Here is a 23,316-nt window from a genome sequence, read left to right as displayed (position 1 = left end):
GAGATTTTTTTAATGTTGAAAAATTCGAAGACTAAATACATGTTAAAATTAAAATGAAATAAAAACGCCTCGCTTAGTTTAGAAAATTTATATTTTATGCAAATTTGTAATAGTCAATTATTTAAAAATGCTAAGAAAAGAGATGAAATGTTTATCTAAAAAGTTAATGTGCCATATAAAAGCGCTGAACATAAAATAAAATACCTGCTTTTCACCATAGAGAAGTGTTTTTAGTAATAATAACCTAATTTTTCGTACAATTTTTTTTACGAGTATGTAAAATTTAAGTTAAATATTATTGCGTTGATATAATAATGGAATGTGTTATAATATTTTATTTGAAAGCTGGTTTTAAAATGCAGTGAATATTTTGATGAAAAATAAGATGATAGATGATAAAGTTTATCGATTTTCAAAGTTTACATCCGCATTCAATATACAACTTATAAAAAAGGATCGTCGATTCTTACTGAAAGTAGATTTTCATTCAAAATATTGATATATATTTTCCCCTCGCATACCGATTCAATCAAAAGTTAGGTTCTTATGAGATGTAATCTAAGTTAGAATTTATTTCTTGCTTTTCCTCGTATATTATTCTCACAAGAAAAACTTCTTTCAAGTAGTGAGTGAAATAGTGATGTACCGGCTATCATTTACTACCGGGTACCGAGTAATAAGTGTTAAGAAAAAAATCCGGAGACCTAGACGGTTTGGTTTGATGTTCTAAAGAAGAAAAATTATTATTTCATAAATATAATTTATGTTCACTGATTAATTTTTCCTGCGTTGGTAAGAAATAAATATTAATATAAGAACAAGCTCCTACCCCCTCTTCAACCGTCAACGTCCCCAGGATCCAACTCTCAAATATTGAATTAGCTTCACACACCATTTATTGTATCTACAGTTGGTAGAATTCCATATTGAATTGTTGGGTAATATATCCAAAATTAAACAAGTTTTATTGGATTGAATTTTACATTTATTTATGTATATGTTAATACGTGACGCGTTTGGTCTTATTAAGTGTTTGAGTGTTTGATAATGTCTTAATAAGACGAAACGCGTCACGTATTAACATATACATAATTAAATGTAGAACTAAATTCAATAAACCTTGTTTAATTTTGGAATATTACCCAACAATTCACACACCATGTTTGAAAAGAATGCGGAATGCATCAAATCACGTGTCATAATAGATTTTTTTTTTTAAATAGTGGTTTTATTATAATTTACCAAGTAAAATTTATATTAATATTTTTTATCATTTATTGGAAAAGTTTGATTTGAAAACCGGATTCGTATGATTTTCCGACCTTGCTAATATTGTAGGTTATTTCGGGTACCGGATAATATCCAAGTAGCCGGCACAACACTAGAGAGAGTAAACAAATCTCTATTCCGAGTTTCTTCGTACCCCCTGGGGTAGCTGGCATTCTAGCAACTTCAGCAATGAAACACACTACACGGAATAGACCATCACAGCAATCTACTGATAGTAGGTACTGAGATGTGTAGGTACTTTCATTTCACCTTATTTATCCTTCGTTTCAAATACGTTTGTTTATACTTTGAAGTATAAATAAAAGCACGAGGAAGATAGCCTAGGTAGGAAAAACACTCTCCTTATCATTCGTCGTTCACTTTGTGTAATACCAATTAATGAAAGTGGTATTACACAAAGGGAAAGATAAACGATAAGGAAAGTGTTATATTCATTCAAACCCTTATCCGCACCTCAATGGTGCATAGGACACTGCATCATATAAACGCAGTGTTATCTTGATCAGCACCTTATAAAGACATATAAGGGAAAGGTGATCAGCCTTCCGCTTCAGGTAATATTCAGTAAATATTAGAGGGAAAAAATCAGAATCATTTATTTGACCCCTCTGGGAATCGAGCTCGGGACCTTCAGAACGGTAGCTGAGCATGATGATCATTACACTACGGAGGCTGGCAAAATGGCGGTAATATTACCATACCAAAAAATTAACAATGCTTTAAACAAACAAAATATAGGTAGATACGTATTAAATATTTTCAAATTATATTCTCAACGAAATTATGACAGACATTTCTTTGTCTATTCGGTTATTCACTACTTTCTAATCACTAATCTCAAAATACACATCACCTTTCTGCTCCCACCAGATGCAGAGCGAAGCCTTCTCTCCATGGATGTTTCGTTTTGGTTGTGATGTTGACGCGGACCAACCCAATATTTTTTTGAATTTTTCTGACAGAGCATGTTCGAGATAAGAGCCTCGTCTCCTCGAGAATTCCATTCGCTTCAGCAGCAGTTTTCATTCAGTGAAAAGCATTGGCATTGGTGCTAAACTTGAAATATTCAAGTCTATGAAAAACATACTTATTGAAACTGCAAACGAACGCACTTATCATGCGTTTGACAGCTGAAATATAAGAGCATTAAGCAATGTGTTGTTTACTTAAAGTACGTGCACATTCAAAAGCTAGTGCCATCATTATATTATTAGATTATATTTAAATATATATATATATATATATATATATATATATATATATATATATATATATATATATATATATTTATATATGTAAATATATATATATTTATATAAATATATATATATATATATATATATATATATATATATATATATATATATATATATATATATATATATATATATATATATATATATATATATATATATATATATATATATATATATATATATATATATATATATATATATATATATATATATATTTATATATGTAAATATATATATATATATATATATATATATATTTATATATATATATATATATATATATATATATATATATATATATATATATATATTTATATATAAATATATATATATATATATATATATATATATATAAATATATATATATATATATATATATATATATATATATATATATATATATATATATATATATATATATATATATATATATATATATATATATATATATATATATATATATATATATATATATATATATATATATATATATATATATATATATATATATATATATATATATATAAATATATATATATATATATATATATATATATATATATATATATATTTATATATGTAAATATATATATATATATATATATATATATATTTATATATATATATATATATATATATATATATATATATATATATATATATATATATATATTTATATATAAATATATATATATATATATATATATATATAAATATATATATATAAATATATATATATATATATATATATATATATATATATATATATATATATATATATATATATATATATATATATATATATATATATATATATATATATATATATATATATATATATATATATATATATATATATATATATATATATATATATATATATATATATATATATATATATATATATATATATATATATATATATATATATATATATATATATATATATATATATATATATATATATATATATATATATATATATATATATATATATATATATATATATATATATATATATATATATATATATATATATATATATATATATATATATATATATATATATATATATATATATATATATATATATATATATATATATATATATATATATATGTATATATATGATTAAAAACATTACCATCTAATAAGTGCTAACAAATTTTCATTTTTCTCAAGAGACACTTTCAGCGTAAATTATTTTATTATATTTACGTGCGAGTACAGAGAACTCTTAATGTTAGTGCATACTCCGAACAAAGTGACCCAGAGCAATTTAGAACTAGCCTTTGTTATTAAACTAATTTTCTTAAAGACCAAAAATTCATAAATGACGTTAACAATTAGCTTAGGTACTGTGAATTATGTTTATGAATTTAGCAATAACGCAGTCCTGTTAATATACTCGATTCAAGTACCATTTCTTTGTGAACGAAATTAAAACCTTAAACCTTAAAAATTCGAAAACCTTTTTTGGTCCAGGGTAGTTGGTCACCATAGTAGTAAAAGCTATAATCTCCTATGCTGTCTGGAGCTATTTCTTAGAATTCCTTCAATTTCAGTTTTTTTATTCGAAGTCAGGATAGTCTTTAAAATATATTAAAATTAAAATCTTAATTTTGATCTTCATGGAAATTGAACCCCATACCTTGAACCCAGAACATCTAAGTATCTTAATATAAGACCAACAAAACTGAATAAAAAAATGTATAATTAAAAACAAAAATATGTTTATTTAATCCAAAATTTTAACCTAACAAACAAATAGAAAGAGTCTTTGCATAGTAAAAGCTTCCCCTATTCTAACATAGATGACAGTTGATCTCACATGTGCCGAGTCACGAGTCTGAACAATATATCAAGTTCCAACAATTTGAGTAGTGTGGTTGTCAATCATGGGTTGAATTGTTGAATTTATGTATTAATTTTAAATCAAACACAGATTTTTTGAGTCTACTAGGTTGTATTTTATTAACAAAAACACATAAAAAATCATTTTGTGACAATTGTTTTTGTTAATAAAATACAACTTAGTAGACTCAAAAAATCTGTGTCTGATTTAAAATTAATACATAAATCAAAATGGAGTTCTACAAATTAAACGTGAATCAATAAATATAATTGTTGAATGTTACACGTGTGTGAAGTGATCACTTAAACCAGCCTATGACGTTTGTAAGCCCCGTAATTGCCCAGACTTTCATATTCTTCTTTATCTTTGTTGAGGTGTTGAAAAATAGTAATTATCTATTTCAAACTTTAAATTGTTGCAGACTATGATGTCGGACGATAACTTATCGCTTCCCGGCGAACGCCAAGTCTTCGTACCCTGGGGTTTCTATAAGGGTTGTAAAGTCGCCATCAAGAAGGTGGACAAGACCCGGATAGACCTGACCAGGCCCCTTCTCCTGGAGCTGAAGAAGATGAAGGATCTTCAGCATGACCATCTGGTTAGATTCTACGGGGCCTGTGTGGATCCTCCGCAGTGCTGCATCCTTACGGAGTACTGCCCCAAAGGATCTCTCCAGGACATTCTGGAGAACGAGTCCTTTTCACTGGATTGGATGTTCAAAGTCAGCTTGATGCACGACATCATCAGGGTGAGTTATTATTTAATCCAATTGGATGTTTTATGTCAGTTTGTCGGTGACAACGAAATCTGGTAACTGATCAAATAAAAAAGAAGTGAAAAAAAAAACTATTTTCTAGTAATTGTTTTATTATACGTACATAAAATGCACTTCTGTCAAGAAATGCTAGTACGAACTTAAATACATAATAAAATATTATATATTCGCACCAATTACAAGCGTTGAAACATATATTTCACAAAAGATAAACGTAAAAGGTTTTTTTTTGTTATTAAATTTACAGTCAAAATACACAAAACGTATATTTTAATACCGATTTGGTAATAAAGATATTTCATTTCTTTGGCTCGATCTTACAAGAAAACTATTTTTTTCTTGAATATTTTCAGCTGATAGTTTGTGGCACATTTTATAATTATTAAAAAAAACTCGTGCCCTATTTTCAACCACTTTTATTTTTAATACTATTTTTCCTACCGGTTTCGACAAGCACATTATCTTCTTTAGGAATAGATATGTACGAATGATGAGTACGTATCCTTAACCCCTATCTACCGTTCCAAAGTTGATATTGGGTTTATTTAAACTCTTAATGCAAAATGAAAATTAATTGAGATAACGCACATGAGAGTTGGAAGTGATAAACGACCATAATATACATTAGGGTCCATTGGACCCAGAACGTTAGTTATTGAAGATTTTATTTATGGTAGACCAAGATTTTGATTTTGATAAAAAGTTTGATTTTTTTTTATTTATGAAGAAGATGTTGCAATGATGGTATTTTTTCTACAGGGTATGTCCCATCTCCATGGCACTGATATCAAATCCCATGGTTCTCTAAAATCGTCAAACTGTGTGGTGGACAGCAGATTCGTCCTGAAGATTACTGACTTCGGCATACAGAGTCTGAGGACCCCTAGTGAGGAAAATGAAGATCCCGAGTCGCATGCGTATTGGAGAAGTGAGTAAAACAACCTTAAGTTACCTTCTTAAACAAACAAAAAAAACAAGTACTTATTGTCAATATTTAAAGCATTTACACTGTGGTTAGTCATTTTAACTTTTAAATATTTTTTAAAAATACAAGAAATTTTAGTGTTTAACCACTCACCGAGATTTTTTTCTACCAGTTTTGAGACAATCACTACAACAGTATGCAAAAAATACTACACGTCACTACTATAGCTCTATCACACACTTATTGCTGTGATCAACATTTGACATAAATAAGTCTTCACTATAAAATTTATCTATTACTGGCTTGACCAAAAATAACTTTATCTGGTAATATTTAATACTACGATTGACAGTCATTTCGACCAATCGAATTTTTATATTTCCATTTATGACGTGCGCAAACATTTTGACTTTCCTATGATTTTTGTATATTTTTGTAAACATATATCAAAATTCAAGGGTATTTTAAAGTATAGCTTAGTGGCTTGTATTTCAAAATACAAATAAAGTGTGGTCCTTATAAGAGTTGAACCAAGAATCTGAGTTCCAACGTTACCCACGAGACCAGAGGCGTGCATTCCATATAGGCAGAAAAGCAGTGCCTATCTTAACTTACCCGCGTGACATAAAAACCAAACCAAAACCTACCCTATCCTATTATATAGGAGAACCTAGCTTACCTTACTGCTTATCTATACTGTCTAATCTAGTAAGTTGTACCTAGCTTACTTTACTACCTACCTCCACTACCTACCTTACCCTTATAAATTCTCTGTACACGCTAATGTACGAGACCACAACAAAGCTCCTAGCGTTATAGAGTTCTTTGTTAATTTGCAGCCATAACGATGACTAAGGAATATTTATTGCGTTTATTTCAAAACATGCAGTGCCTTTGTACCTACTGTCAGCGATTCTATTATTAAAATAATTGACTGCCGAAAAATTCAAATTAAGTTCGAAGGGTAGGTACCGACTGGAGAGATATCTGAATTTGAAATGTGTATTATTATCCCAGGACAATTGTGGACTGCTCCCGAGCTGATGAGAATGACATCCCGCCCACCGGAGGGAACACAAAAGGGCGACGTATATTCCTTCGGGATCATCGTCCATGAAATAGTTCTCAGGAATGGCGCCTTCTACTTGGGCAAGGACTTCTGTCTGTCTCCCAAAGGTATTTTAGAATTTTCTGCAAATAGCTTATCCTGCACAAAGCACTCATTGTTTTATTATTTGAATTATATGCTACGACCGACAACAATGGCTGTATTTTATTGAATTATATAATAAAACGTAAAATTCTATTTCTCAAAATTTCAAACGAAAAATACGATAGTAAATTTAAAATTAAAATTGGTATAAAGGTATTCATAGAGACAGCTTTTTATTAAAAAAAGTATTTAAAAAAATGAACTTTCCAGTCAGACATTTTAACTAAACGCCTATAGTATGTTTAACATTAGTACCTCTTTTACCACTGTCCGAGATTTTTTTAAAACTTGCCCGTTTCTTCGTCAGGACAATCGCTAAATCTGCATCCCAGTAACACTCTAAACCATTTCACTTAAATTTCATGTTTGCATGTATATTAGGAACCACGTTTGTAGGATTATCGATATTTTATAAATGTTTTTGTTTAATTTTATGTCAGTGTCTTAGTTGAAGTCTAAAATAAAATATGTATTTGAAAATCGACATCCCTTACATTTTTGTCTTTCATGTATTTTAAATTTTGTTTGTTTTCTTAAGCAATGGTCGTTCAATACAACATTTTAAGTCAATATGATCAGTCTTATGCTATTCTACATAGAACATGCAATATATTTTACATGCAATGTATTATACATGTCTTAATATTTAAAATTTTACTTGATAAATTCCCTTTTTATTAAAATATATTAAAAAGAGTTTTTGATGCAGCATTCTACAAGAGTAGCTCATTGTAAATTGACCAAAATTATAATTATCATTACTTTAATTAACGAAGAATAGTTGCGATGGCTATGGCGATCGGGGTTATTTACTGTGTACCCTAACTCATATATGGGTACTGCTAAAAGTTAAGTATCTTTTGTGGGAGACTGTCGGGAGCCGTAATTTTAAAATTTTAAATATCTATCTGTAAAAGAATTATATAAAAAAATGTCTATTGATAAAAAAATACATCTTTTTTTCTTCATAATTTAGAAACAGTCGAAGCTGTTCACGCGGGAATAGCACCCCCAGGAATCGGGCCCAAGGGTGAAGTTCTGCGCCCCTACATTGAAGCTATGGACTGTGAGAATGAAAGAGTTGTGGAACTGATGAAGAAATGCTGGGCCGAAGAACCTCAGGACAGACCAGATTTTGGAGCGCTGAAATCCAGCATAAGAAAACTGAACAAGTAAGTTATCTTCGTTACTTTGTGTTCAAACGTGTATTCTTCCTGTGCTTGTCTGGAAAGTTTAACCACTTTAACCGCGAGGAACATATATGTGTCGCCTACTTTCAAAATCCGCCAGATCCAATTTTATAAGATTTTGAAATAAATATTCTATCGGAATGCCAATTTTGGGTTTTATTGTTTAAAATATTTATACTTTTGAAAACCTGCTAAACAATACTTAAAAACAACGTTGTCTTTAAAATTCCGCTAATTCATGAAACTTGCCTTCCGACCCATATCGGCCATTCAGATAGCGGAGATAGGTAAAAAAATAAGATGACGTCGTCGTCGGTTTGTGTCTCGTGTTTTTTTTTTAAATGCTGAAATAAAATCTTTAAAAAATTTACAATTCTCAATTTTATAATATTTTATCTAAAGATTGGCAAATCTTTTAAACATAAATGTTACCCGGAGAATTTCGCATCTTTTGTAAAATTGACTTATATGGATCTGGCAGATTTTGAAAGTAGGCGACACATATAAATTAAGATGTACCTATGTACATATAAAGCGATCTATGGAGAGACAAATGCTCGGCCCAAGTCTATGAGATAGGATCAGAAATGATGAAATCAAACGTCGTACAAATGTTGTCCATATGGTTAATCGCATTGCCACACTAGTGGCAAAAGGCAAGTCAAGTTGCGAGATAGGGAAAAGACAGATGGGCACCCAGGGTACTGCGGTGCAGAACATGTATGGACTTTATACATGTGAGCGAATAAATAGCTAGATAATTTCCAAGAAATAATTTTTGTGAGGAATATGATCAAAGGATGCAGGACAGATTTGAACAATTTAACGATGAGATAATCGAGTTACAAAATATTTAACAAAATATATTTTTGTATATATATTTTTTTGACATCTCCTCAAAGTTGAAGAAGAAGATGGAAGTCTGGGCATTTACGGGGCTGACGACCGTAATAGGCTGGTTGAAGTGATCACTTTACACACATGTAACATTTACCGATTCCGCCCATTATCGATAACTACACTACTCAAATTCTTTACGGAGTATATGAACCAATTTAGAAACCTTGTTCTTGAATCACTAGAACTTTACTAGAGACATCTATTGGTGAGATGTAAAGAAGCTTCATCAGCCCCGTAAATGCCCAAACTTCCATATTCTTCTTCATCTTTCATGAGATGTCAAAAAATAATACGAAAATAACTCCTGTAATTGGAGATAAACCAGATTTTGCAAACAAGTATTTGGACACAATCAAAATGTTGTAAAGATATTTTTCTTGGTTTTCGAAAAACAAGATTATTTTAGTGGTTTAAAAAAATAATATTTACGGTAATTGACGTTATGTCCAAAGAAAAAAAGAAGATGTCACTCAAATATCTAAGCTAAAGAATAAAATGATTAATGACTAGTGGGTTTGTATTCAACTATACTTTTTCAATAGCCCCGGAACCTTTTGAGCCCTTAAGTTCCCAATTTGTATTCTCCGTTTTGTTGTATATTTCTTAGCAAAATGCTGGTGCCAAAAACTTTCCAACATCGAGACGTGTATCTGATATATGCATTAACAGTAACAGGCTCGAGATTGAGTGGCTTCAACAGCCTTAACGTAAAAAAGTTAAATTTTCGGTAAATTTCTTCACAAGCGCACAATGCGTCAAAGCGAAATTACTCTGAAAGCTTATATTAAGGGTCTATAAAGCGCTAGAGTGAAACTTTCATTATTTATGGGATAGGTTAACTTTGGAAATATGGGAAGTTTAAATTTAAATGATATGAATGGAATTTAAAATATATTTATGATTGGGTGGAGAATTTGCATAAAGAAATGTGAGAAATATCTAGGTTAAATAAAAAACTACCAGAAGTACTTCACTGTGCTTTCATTTTATTTATTTATTTACTTTCCGGACACTCAAAATAGCGTGATTTTCGTAAAAAAAAACATTACGTACCTACGCTTAACAATAAACAGTATTACATGTAAAACGACGTAACTAAAAACTTGCTCTTCACATCAATGTATAAAACAATTATAATGATAATATACATACACCCAACACACACGCACACACACAAACTCCAATGATATGACAATGTTTATAAATGATAACAATGGGTTATATGAGCACATGTGCATCCAAATCAATATTCCGATATGACAATTACTATACAAATATCAACTACAAAATGTCAAGTGCGATGATTAAAATGATATTATGGTTTAAATATTTAAAAAAAACTCACGAACTGTTTTTATTTTCACTTCTCGACGCGAAAATGAATAGTTCACATGATTAGTTGTATTTAAAATATATTAATAAATTCAATAGTGGTATTATACGATGATTTAAATTTGAAGTTTAAATAATGTTATTCCACAATATTAAAGAAAAATCAATATGTTATATGACAATCATTTTTATTTTTAGATTTCATAAATATTATTTTATTGTAAAATATTTTGTTATTTTTTTTTAAATACGAAAAAAAACGAAAATTCAGTAACAAAATGCCGATTAAATTGGTATGGTAAATGTTTAGTTGGGAATTTAATTCAATTGAACTAATCTGCTTAAAGTGACAAAAACGGGGTCTTCACCCTACCAAATTAAACAAATTCACAGAACTTTTTTTGTTGATAATTAATTTATTGCTTCTTTTACCCTTGTAATGAATAATGGATAACAAATTGATTTAACCTCTAAAGAAAATTCAGGGTACATGACCTTTTGACCTTAGTTTTGATGGAGGTATAAAGCTTTTAAAATGTTCAAGAAAATTGAATTATTTATGAAAATCGATTCAATAAACTAAAAAAAATCGCCAACATTTGCAATTTAAATGTCATTTTCAAGAAGACAAAGTGTTTTAAATATAAAAAAATGTATATTGCTCGTTTTACATTTAAAATATATAAGACTGTGTTGACGCATTTATTCATAGGTTAATATAATTGATTTGTTTAGTAAATATGCACAAAATGTAATTTTATATATTTATTTATGCATGTAATACATTTTTATTTGGAGCAGATTCGTTAAAGAAGGAATTACTTCAAATTCTATTTTGAGAAGCTTGTTTGCAGGTAGGATAGTAAGGAAAGTAGAGATGATTGTAAAAATACGTCACAAAATCTAGACCAATCGAATATAAATATTTCTTGAATCAATTTTGCATTTGGGGGGCATTGAACCCGCGACGCCAGTATCGCAGTCATATATATATATATATATATATATATATATATATATATATATATATATATATATATATATATATATATATATATATATATATATATATATATATATAATATAATAAATATAATAAAGAAAAGTGTTTGATCAATTCCGTTAGTAAATTCGTGGATTAAAAGGGTTGAGAAATATTTTTGAGGTCTATCTCTTGAAATCACAAGCCATTTTGAACCCACTACGCTCTTTTTATATTTTTGGATTATCTGTCCGTCCTTATAAACAAGTGTTTGACGTTAAAATCTGTGAGTGGCTGAGAAAATCCTAAAATATACCCTCTGATGGCAAACTTCATTACACGGCTGTAAAATTGGATCACGCCTGTCGTGGGCGTAAAGCGTAAACAGATTACAGTTCAATTTTTCCCTCGCAACAAACAACTAGCGACGCGATGCAACGTTTTATACATTATAGGAAACTGGCTGTACTACTACCATCACGCAGGTTTCCCCAGGGGCAGGCAGAGAGGATGGAGTGCCACACTTTTATGTCCTCACATACACTCCTCGCTTTTTTCACATCCTTAATCTAGTCATACATGCCCTCCGATTACGCAGACTTTTGACGCCACCAGATTTTAGGTTTTGATTAATCTATTTTTTTTTCGGCCATCCTCATTCTGTTTTCTCGCTTCACATGTCCATTCTACTTGAAAGAACTCTTTCTAATCTTTTAATTATATATCAAATATCAAATTTAAACACTGATTTGAGGGGGTAGAAGTTGTTTCCTCTTCTTCTTATTATTATAGGCCTTGCGGCCTGTTTTTAAGAGGGATTAGCCTCCTGCGACGTCGATTTCCAGGTATCGACCCATCTCTTTGGTGGTCTGCCCGGGAGTCGTCTACCATGGGGTTAGCCGTACAGTGCGATGTGGGGGAGTCTGGATGGTTCTATTCTCCTCACATGCGCATACCATTGTCTCCTTCGTTGCCTTCTCCACCTAACGACATCTTCGATCTCGCATATTTCCCTGATCCTGGCATTTCTGATGACTGATGAAGACTCTTGCCTGTTATACTTCTCAAAGTCTTCATTTCTGACACTCTAAGCTCATTTTTTCTAAGTTTTTTCTAATTTTTATTTAGTTATTTAATCATTATAATATTTTAAATTTTATTTCTTATTAGTGGGAAGATAGACAATAGGGGGTAGATTTTCCTCTTCAACCTTCAACGTCTCAAGGACCCAACTCTAAAATTTAGAATTAGCTTCTCATACTGTGTTTAAAAATTATGAAGAATACATCGAAACTCATATCACATTGGATATTAAGAAATAGTGGTTTTTACTTAGTAAAACTTAAATAAAAAAATAAAAAATTTAGACTAGAATATCTCTCAATTAGTAATCTTCACGTCTAATGATTTCAGTCGCATCCTTTCCCCTTTACACTATGTTGCAGTGCCGATTATACAATTAACTAATGGACTAGACTTGGTGTAAGCAAGGTCTGAATAGTTAGTTACATAGAACATAGAATCGATACTCTCCTAAATAAAGCGCGCAGAGCTTTTGTTCAGTTTGTTTGTGAGCTTCGAATCATTTGTTTATGGTACATTTTCACTTAATTGTGGTGTATTCTAATTGTAATTAGTCTGTCGATGTCATTTTCACTCACGAATCCTTAATTTTCTCCACCGAGTCACTTATATCTATATACAATATTATCGGTATCTCAACATAAAAGCAAATTTTGCGATAACCGTAGACAGAGCTACAAATTCTTGATTTCGGTCGATTGTGAAGTCATTACTAAAAATAAATTTCTGAATTGTAAATACGTATATTTTTATTTAAATATTATTTTTATTTACATAAACAGTACATGTTTATTTAAAGAAAAATTTAAAAATTGTAAAAATAATTTTTGCAGAGACCCACAGCCACCTAGTATGTCTTGTCGGTGAAGTTTTTTTTTTACATACATTTTTATTGTTTTTTTTACATTTTAACCTAATATGTTAACACAAAAAAGAGAGAAAATTAAGAATATAAACTTTTTTACAATTTTCATAGAATGAACTCTTGATCATTTACCCATTCCTTTATTTTGCCTTTGTTTTGGGCTTATGATTTATCATATCAATGAAAGTGATCACTAAAACCAAATTTTGATGGGTCGTAGCGTTGTAAATACCCAGCTATCCAAATTCTTCTTCATCTATAATGAGATGTCAACATACAAAAATAGCTCGTAAGTGAAATAACTTTTATTTGTGAACAAGTATTTGGACGCACCCAAAATGTTATTTCTTGTTGCTTTTTTGGCAAAACACCCAACCACCCATGTTGTGAATAAAATAATTGATAAACTAACTTTTTTTCTTCATTTGACAGAGAACACGAGACGGGGAACATCCTTGACAATCTGCTCTCTCGTATGGAGCAATATGCCAACAACTTGGAGACTCTGGTTCAGGAGAGGACTGCAGATTATTTGGAAGAGAAGAAGAAATGCGAGGAATTGCTGTACCAACTACTTCCAAAGTAAGACATTTTCTAATATTTCAACAAAGATTTTTTTTAATTATCAACAAGCTGCTCTCCAGCGTGACGACCATCGCTCAGGAAGGCGTCTGGCCCAACACCTTGGCCATTTTCCAGCCCATGGGATCAAGAGGAAGGCGTTTTAATTTGTCGGCTTATCTTTTCCCCGCTCCAGACTCGACGGCCCGAGACCGATTGACGACGTTTTAATCCATTTATTTTTTGTCCATCATTATCATCATCATCCTATTATTATTATTATCATCCATGTCTTTATAAGCGCCCTTGAGGTAGTATTTTACGAAAATGGCGCTTTAAAAATTATCGAAATTATTGTAATTATTATTAACGTATTGGTTTAAAAAAAAAATATCTCTTAATTCCAATCACAGTCCCAATAAGACATTTTTTAATCAAAATGTAACTTTGTTTTAAAATCACTATAAATATTTTATTATAACTAAATTATAATGTCTACCGGTTTCGAAGCTAACTGCTTCTTTATCAAGACTTGATACAAATAGACAAGACTTGATTCTTGAAAACAAAGTTACATTTTAATTATAAAATAAAAATCACAAAGTTAGTGCTTCAAATATAAATTACAGGGTATTTTATTTTATTAAATTGTAAGTTTGTAAATTTTTATAACAATTTCTTAAAAATGAGTAATGTGTGAATATTAATATCTTTTATGGAATTATAAAGTTCCACATAATATTAAGTGATCACTACGTGTTTCTGAAAGGGGGAAGGGGATTAGAAGATAGGGTAGGATTTATGGTTGATCGTGGATTATTAAATTATATGTATGGTGTATCTAACATAGCAAGAAAAAGAAAAATCTATTTGTAAAGAAATAAAGTCTAAGAGATGTTTCGAAAGGGATAAAAATGTATAGGCGGGAGTTATCCGACTGATTTTGGGAAAAAAATATATCACCACAAAATCAATTACATACAACATTGGTTGTCTTGACAAGAACGAATCAATCGTATGTCGTATCAATACAAAAAGTAAGGGGTTTTTACAGGGCTTCTGGTAATTGGATTCCTTTTTGATCTTTTTAGGAGGTTGTGGAATAATTACGTGATATCCTGGAATGAAGGAAAAAGTGTTTTCTCTCTTAAAGCACATTTATAAATTAAGGATTTTTAAAAAACATGTTTAATCCGTTTAAATCTACATATCGCTCATCTCAACAATGTCGTACATCAACAATTCTCAGTTGTGCATGTTTCCGGAATGCCCAGAAAATGTACTATATCCCAGCAAAAGAGGCATATTTTTAACTTAATATTTACCCGCTACTGGGCAGAAAGGGTTGTTTTTTCATTTTGAAGAAAAGGTATTTTTTGATTATTTTTTTTAAATTTAAGGTAAACGCCTTTAACACTAACCTAGCCCCTATTACTGACCCATTTTTAAAGTAACTACAGATAATAAGACACTGGTTCAATTCTTACTAATTTTTTATATTGCCAACACTGCAGCCATGCGTGTGTTATGTGATGACAATGTTTTACTGTCAAATAGATTTATATTATCCACTGACACTTCGTGATGGAATTGCATTTTTAATTTATTATTAGATTAAAACCAATATTTTTAGCTTTTCCACTTTTTTATTTGACCAGCAACCGGGTTTCGTCGTTACCGAAATCATCAGACCGATGATGTCGGTAACGACGAAACCCGGTCGCTGGTCAAATAAAAAAGTGGAAAAGCTAAAAATATTGGTTTTAATCTAATAATAAATTTTACTGTCAATATTTTGATTTTTCATATTTGAAATGTCAGTTATAGTTTCAGACATCTGGCAAGTAGCGCGAACACACGAAAAATCCTTAACAGACAAGCCTAATCTTCCAAGCTTTATTTTTAAGGTGTATTATTTTTATTTGATTGATATTTACTAATATTTTGTATGTGTTAGTTAGTTTTGTGTCTTGAATTTACAAAAAAACAAAGTATTTGTGAAATAACCATATGATTAATACAATACATATATAAAACAAAAGTTGTCAGCATTACATTTTTTTTTTTTTTTTTTTTTTATTCATTTAATATATTTACATTTTTATTTATAACATAATAACATTTGAATCATTTATACATATGTAGAACTTTTATATTTCGATTCGCTGTGCCTCTCCATAAAAGAGTCTGTGCTCTTGTGCTTGGAAAGGGACTTACACTCGTGGTTTAATGTTATATAATAAAAGATATAATAGTTTTTTTTATTTTTTTTTTTTTAAAGATTTAAATGTATAGAGCTTTAATTTTTTTCTTGAGAATTTTTATATCATCTATTTTTTTTATTTCTTTAGGGAGTTTATTGAAATGTTTGATTGCCAAATATTTGAAGTTTTGCTGAAATTGCTTGGTGTTGCATTTTGGAATAGAAAAATCGTTTGAGAATCTCGACATTCACCTGAAATTTTAATGGTTTCCTTTACTGACCTATAGGTCAGTAATGAGTTACACGAGAGCATTTTTAAAGTTCACATAAATTTGTGAAAACTCTTAAATACGTAAATTTCTTGCGTGTGTTTTTATGTAAACAACATAATTTAATAAAATTATTTATGCGCATCGATGAAGTGCATCGATAAATAACTGTTTTAATGAAACTGTAGTTGCGGGTTCGATTCTCACCAAGTGCAAAATAAATTCAAGAAATATTAATTTTCAATTGGTCTGGGTATATGTGATATTTTTTTCTTATTTACCTTACCAATTCTCTTTATCTTACCTAGAGACAAGCCTCTAAAATCAGAGGCTTTCAGAGGTTATTTCTTTAAATATAGCGAATTCAAAGTTTCTTTTTTTCTTGTAAATATCCCTGTCCATACTGTTCTGAACCCTGCATACATATATTTATATGCCTGGTTGTATAGTGTTATACTAGTTTCGTGTTTTCCACTTGACGAATAGCACTGATGTCTTTTCCCCCATCAATCCTTATGACTAAACAGCTCAATCACTGGAAGACACCGTTTCGCGACTTCGTGGAAAACATTTGTACGTATTGTACATGTACGTATATAAGGTTGTCGGCAAATGTGAACGCCCCTATTTATCTTCATCGACTGCTACTTTGCTTGCCAGCTTGACGACTGGCATCAAGGTGATTTCCCTAGCGGCGAACTTATTTTGTATTTTAAACATTTGTTCCTCATAAAATTTGGAAGTCTGATTAACAACGTATATTTTCGAAGTGAAACTTTTTATGCGCCGGTTTGATATCCGAAAATTTGACGAGAATGGAGATTGAAATTTCAAGGGCGCATCACGTTTACTAAACTTATTTCGTTACATGAGAGAGAGAGAAAGGAGAAAGAGAGCCATACATTCCGACGCTGCAGGAGTGGAGCAAAAGAGAGCGACGTTAACACAACGATACAATGCGATATAATAAGATAGTGTCACGTATGCGCTCGTTGTAGATGTACACGTCAGCAGCTATATATGAACAGCTGAGGTACCACGTACTTTATAAGTTACATTTATTTTTGTGTTTTAACAAACCCAATGAAACAGTAAAAAAAACGTAACTACAAAAGCAATAAATGCATTTTTCCTCGTTATCTCGAAAACATGAAAACACGGACATATGGTATTTCTCATATGTTAAGTATCGCAAACCATCAATACCAGTACTACCAATTGAAGCACCAATCAATGATGATACAAATATTGAATAAACAGAATATTTTAACATAAAATGTTGTATTGTTGTATTTATTTTAAGATGTTCTCTTTCTTTGTGTCTCACACTTCATCTCTCTTATTCATTTCAGTTTCACTTCTATCACGTTTGCTGTACTTAATGCGCATTTATTTTTTAAATTTTATGTATGTGTTTCATCATATTATTTTATGAAACTATTAAAATAGATGCAGAAAATAATTTTAAGTTATTAAGAAAAATTTTGTCGATTTCCAAAATGGTATGGTTCAGAATAAATTTATTTGATGGTTTTTACTTTGGTACATACATACATATACATATTGAACTCTCTATTTATGTTTTTACCATCCACTGACACTTCGTGATGGAATTGAATTTTAATATATTATTAGATTAAAACCAATATTTTTAGCTTTTCCACTTTATTTTTATTTGACCAGCGACCGGGATTCGTCGTTACCGACATCATCAGACTGGTGGGAGGCTATACAAATTGTTATCTTATATATAAAACAAGGCAGGAGTTGATAACCATAATTTGATACAATTTTGTTGAGAAATTAATTTAATTTGAACGAATTTAAGTATTGTATTATATTAAAAATATTTTTTATAAAGGTTTTTTTCGTGCTCTCAATACAACTCCTGCCTTGTTTTATATATAACATAACAAATTGTATAGCCTCCCACCAGTCTGATGATGTCGGTAACGACGAAACCCGGTCGCTGGTCAAATAAAAATAAAGTGGAAAAGCTAAAAATATTGGTTTTAATTTAACAATATATCTGTATTTATGTGGTAAATACTTTTCATGCAATACCGTATAAAAAAGTATTAAATAGTATATAAAATTAAAAAAATAGAGTGGGTAGGTTTCATACATTTTACAGGTCGTAGTTTTGTTCATTGTCAAACATGAACCCGAATTTTTAAAAGTAGATACTATGAAAAAACTTTCACTCAGTAGAATCAGTTTTACGAGCATTTCAAAAATCAATTTGATCCGAATATTTCTATTTATCTTCCCTCAAATCCTACTGAATAATATTATTAAGCTTCAGGGAGGAATATTCAATGGTACCCGAATCACCCCGTGACACATTTTCGTATCTTTTACGGGCAAAAATCTGTTTTTATTCACCTTCTAGGCAAAATAAACTCACTTTTTTGTATAATGAAGTCCTGGCTTCGATTTTCGTCTAATGCTTCATAAAATATAAGTTTTACAATTTCACTACGTTTTAGCATCTTCTTTAGACTGATAACTAAAAAGAAGCTTTGGCGGACATGCCTCTTTGTGTATAAAGCTAATTCCATGTGCATTAAACTTTTTTCTTTCTTTATTTACATAAATATCATTATTACATAAATAAAAAATACAAATAGACATGAATATCCCGATAAACTGCTAATGAAGTAGTTTGTCATGGTATACAAAATATATATATATATATATATATATATATATATATATATATATATATATATATATATATATATATATATATATATATATATATACGTATATATATATATATATATATATATATATATATATATATATATATATATATATATATATACATATTTATATATATATATATATATATATATATATATATATATATATATATATATATATATATATATATATATATATATATATATATATATATATATATATATATATTTATATATATATACATATATATATGTATATATATAAATATAAATTTATATATATATATATATATATATATATATATTTATATATATATACATATATATATGTATATATATAAATATAAATTTATATATATATATATATATATATATATATATATATATATATTACGAGTATATAAAAACATGCACATATACATATTCATGCATTCACATACACATATACATACATAAACACACATAAACATGTTCACATCTTTATTCATATGCCGTAAAAAAGTAAACGACAAAAGTAGGAAATAGAAATAATTTATTGAAAGAAGTATTTATAAAATAACATCTCTCCCGCCCAATCCTCCAACAAATGTTTAATTCTATTTGAATTTGGGCATGTTTTTATATTTCTCTGTAAAATATTAAAAAAATAAGGGATGATGGAATGATAACGTTTTGTTAAAATTTAAAAGAAATTTGTAATTTAAAAGATCCATTTCTGTTGTAAACCTATGATATTTATAGAAAGTAAATTTTCGTTCTAGTAGATAGACGTAAATATAAACGGTCTTAAAATGTTGGTAGATTTTACTGACGATTTGTCGATCATCCGAATAAAAACAGTAAAACCATTATTCATCGTCAATCTAGTACGGATCCCATTCACAAATTTTTTTTTCTTGACGCAAACCTATCACAAACCTAACAAACGATGGACAAAATATCACAATCCAGTGAATTTACCATTTTGCTCAAAATTTTTTGTATGAAAAAAAAAAACTGTTCGAAGTTGGTTAGCTCACAGCCGATCAAAAATAAAACGCGTCGACGATTCTGAGCGCTGTTTGAAGCTGTTTCAGCGCAATAAAAAGGAATTTCCATACGCCATGTGACAATGGATGAAACGCGGATCCATCATTGTACTCTAGAGTCAAATCGTCAGCCAGTTGAGTGGGTGGCGACGGCAAACGTCGCAAAATCCGACCGAAAACTCAAATGTGAGTTGATTAAATTCTGGCCTACGTATTTTGGGAGGCGCACTGTTTTTTGTGTAAATTCCCAGACTTTCATAGAATTCTTTATCCTTGTTGCGTACAAGGATTCGGACACATAGCTCACCCCTTTCAAGAACCTCATAAATCAAAAAACTTGATTTTTCAGGAGAATGTTTTTAAAGTTTAAAAATATAATACACTGTATTAAAAATAAATGTCAAGCAACTAATTGAACTTTTTACTGTGCAACAAATCTTTTTAGGTAAAATCTGAAGGCTTCTTCTCCATTTGAAAAATATAGAGTAATTTTCAAAAAATAATTAAACAATACCTTTTCTTCAAAATGCAATAACAACACTTTCTGCCCTGTAGCGGGTAAATATTAAGTTAAAAATATGCCGCTTTTGCTGGGTCATAGTACGATTTCTGGGCATTCCGAAAACATGCACAACTAAAAATGGATGATTTTTGATTTATGACGTTCTTGAAAGGAGTGAGCGACATGAAAAATGTTGTAAATAAAATAGCTGGACAAATTAAAAGGCGTATGTAAAATAATTTTGTAACACATTTAAAAGGGTCTTTGTTAAATAATTCTTACTTAAATCAATTTTAGATACTGCCACGAGCAAATCACATCTCAAATATGAGATCAAAAAATTTGAGTAGTATGGTTGTCAATTATGAGTATACCAATGAATTTTACACGTGCATAAAGTGATCACTTAAATCAACTTATACGGTCGTAAACCCTGTGAATGCCCAAACTTTCGTATTCTTCTTCATCTATGTTGAGATGTTTAAAGGTAAAAAAAAATCCTATATGGAGTGTGTAAAAATAACTCAAATTTGTGAACAAGGATTTGGTGACTCTCAAAATGTTGTTTATTTAAAATTGAATTAACGTACATTAGTAAGTTTATTCTCAACTGTATCTAGATTAATCATAATTGGTGATAAAATGATTACTTAAAAAGTGAATTTGTGAATTCAAATTATCTGCATGCAAGCTTAAGGTTTTGAGCGGTTTAAATAATATGTTTTGAAAAATGCACTTGATATAATCATTTCCGACATTTTTAAATCCCTTAGGTTTCCTCTGGTGAAAGGAGATCTTCTGAAGAATATATAGTATTGGTTTGCAATATCTTATTCACTTTGTCGGAGTGCTTACTTAAGGGTTGATAATACTAAAAAAATAACCGAAACACTCCCTTTAGAAAGGTCTTCAATCCAAATTGAAGTTGATTTCGAAAACACGGAAAGTTCTCTGTTTTCCAATTTTCCGATACATTTTTCTCTTTTAAAAATCTTTCCAGGCTGAAAGCTTCAAAAAAGTATTTTCTCTCAACCCTTTTTGTAGATACATAGAAAAATACATAAGAAAAGTGTGGAGATTTAAATCTTCAATGAATCGAAATACGTATTTATCTTTTTATTAAAATTTTAGAATTTTTTCACGCGTATATAATAATCTGAATTTTGTAAATGAGAAGAACAAAAGTGATTTGACACAAGTGTTGTAGGCAGATTTGTCAATCTATACGTGTATTATATACGTTTTTCTTCAAATTAAAAATCAAACTAGTTTTTCAATTTCATTTTATGATGCTTCCATCTACTGGTGTAAATATAAACTAAAGATTATATTTTTAACTGTAGATGAAAGAAAAAAATTAAATACTGGAGTGGAAAAAAACTATATTTCTACTTATAATTTAATCATGTCATACCGCAAAATGGATGCCGAAATAATAAAAACCTTACTAGTACAGGGTGATATTAATAAATATTATACTAAAAAATCACATATTCTTATTTTACACCCCTTGAGAATGAACTAAGCATCTCCAATACGGTAACCAAATGCGCTAACCATTACACGACGGAAGCTGATATGTGCAACATATGTGCAACGTATAATAATTTATATGTCAAAGCATAAAAGGTATCATAGTCATAGATTTATGCTAGTATCAAGCTGGAAAACACCTGAATATGAAATTCGAACGCTTCGGATAGTATAACTTGCAACAGCTGCATACATGCACTCACCGTTATCCTGGTATCATCTGTTATCCTGGTACACCAACATTTTACGGTTGTATTTTATTTATTATTATTCTATGTTAAAATTGTCTTCATAAATTCTAAGTATTTTTATATTAAATCTCTTATTACTTCATCAGATTAAGGATGTGTTTTTGATATTTAGGTCCGTCGCAGCTCAGTTGATCCGGGGTTTGTCGGTGGTAGCGGAGACCTATGATCAAGTGACCATCTACTTTAGTGACATCGTTGGATTCACCAGTCTATCCGCACAATCTACTCCTCTCCAAGTTGTGGACCTTCTTAATGATCTATACACATGTTTCGACTCTATCATCGAAAACTTTGACGTCTATAAGGTTAGTCGAAAATACAGGAATATTTTTTTCACTTGATTTAAATGATTGTGTTCCATTGGTATAAATTGAGAGAAGCTATGATCATTTTACAATCGTAATTTTTTTTATTTATTGATATTATTTTATATAATTTCGAATCGATCGAATCAATAAAGACGAAATCATTGTGATATTATTATTTCACAATAATTTAGCCTTCATTCAAATATATAATATCATAATAAATAATATCATAATATAATATAGTAAAATAATATGGAAAATAAAATTTCGTAATATTTACACACTTTTAG

The 23,316-nt window shown here is 29.4% G+C and overlaps 1 protein-coding gene across 1 annotated transcript in view; it reads left to right on the top strand.

Annotated features, from left to right (window-relative positions):
* Positions 1-23,316, top strand: part of LOC148300132 (atrial natriuretic peptide receptor 1-like) — a 146,100-nt gene that overhangs the window by 107,601 nt on the left and 15,183 nt on the right. Inside the window, exons 9-14 of the mRNA XM_088275210.1 lie at positions 4,823-5,149; positions 5,936-6,104; positions 7,119-7,277; positions 8,291-8,486; positions 14,099-14,248; positions 22,831-23,023. Of these exons, the coding sequence (XP_088131336.1) occupies positions 4,823-5,149; positions 5,936-6,104; positions 7,119-7,277; positions 8,291-8,486; positions 14,099-14,248; positions 22,831-23,023 (1,194 nt within the window). The remainder of the gene's footprint in view (positions 1-4,822; positions 5,150-5,935; positions 6,105-7,118; positions 7,278-8,290; positions 8,487-14,098; positions 14,249-22,830; positions 23,024-23,316) is intronic.

This window comes from Brachycentrus maculatus, unplaced genomic scaffold, assembly GCF_059751285.1.
Source record: "Brachycentrus maculatus isolate JH-2025_06_01 unplaced genomic scaffold, ASM5975128v1 h1tg000818l, whole genome shotgun sequence".
NCBI classification, from domain to species: Eukaryota; Metazoa; Arthropoda; class Insecta; order Trichoptera; family Brachycentridae; genus Brachycentrus; species Brachycentrus maculatus.
Note: the sequence above shows the minus strand (reverse complement) of the source record. Positions and strands in the feature narration are given on the sequence as shown.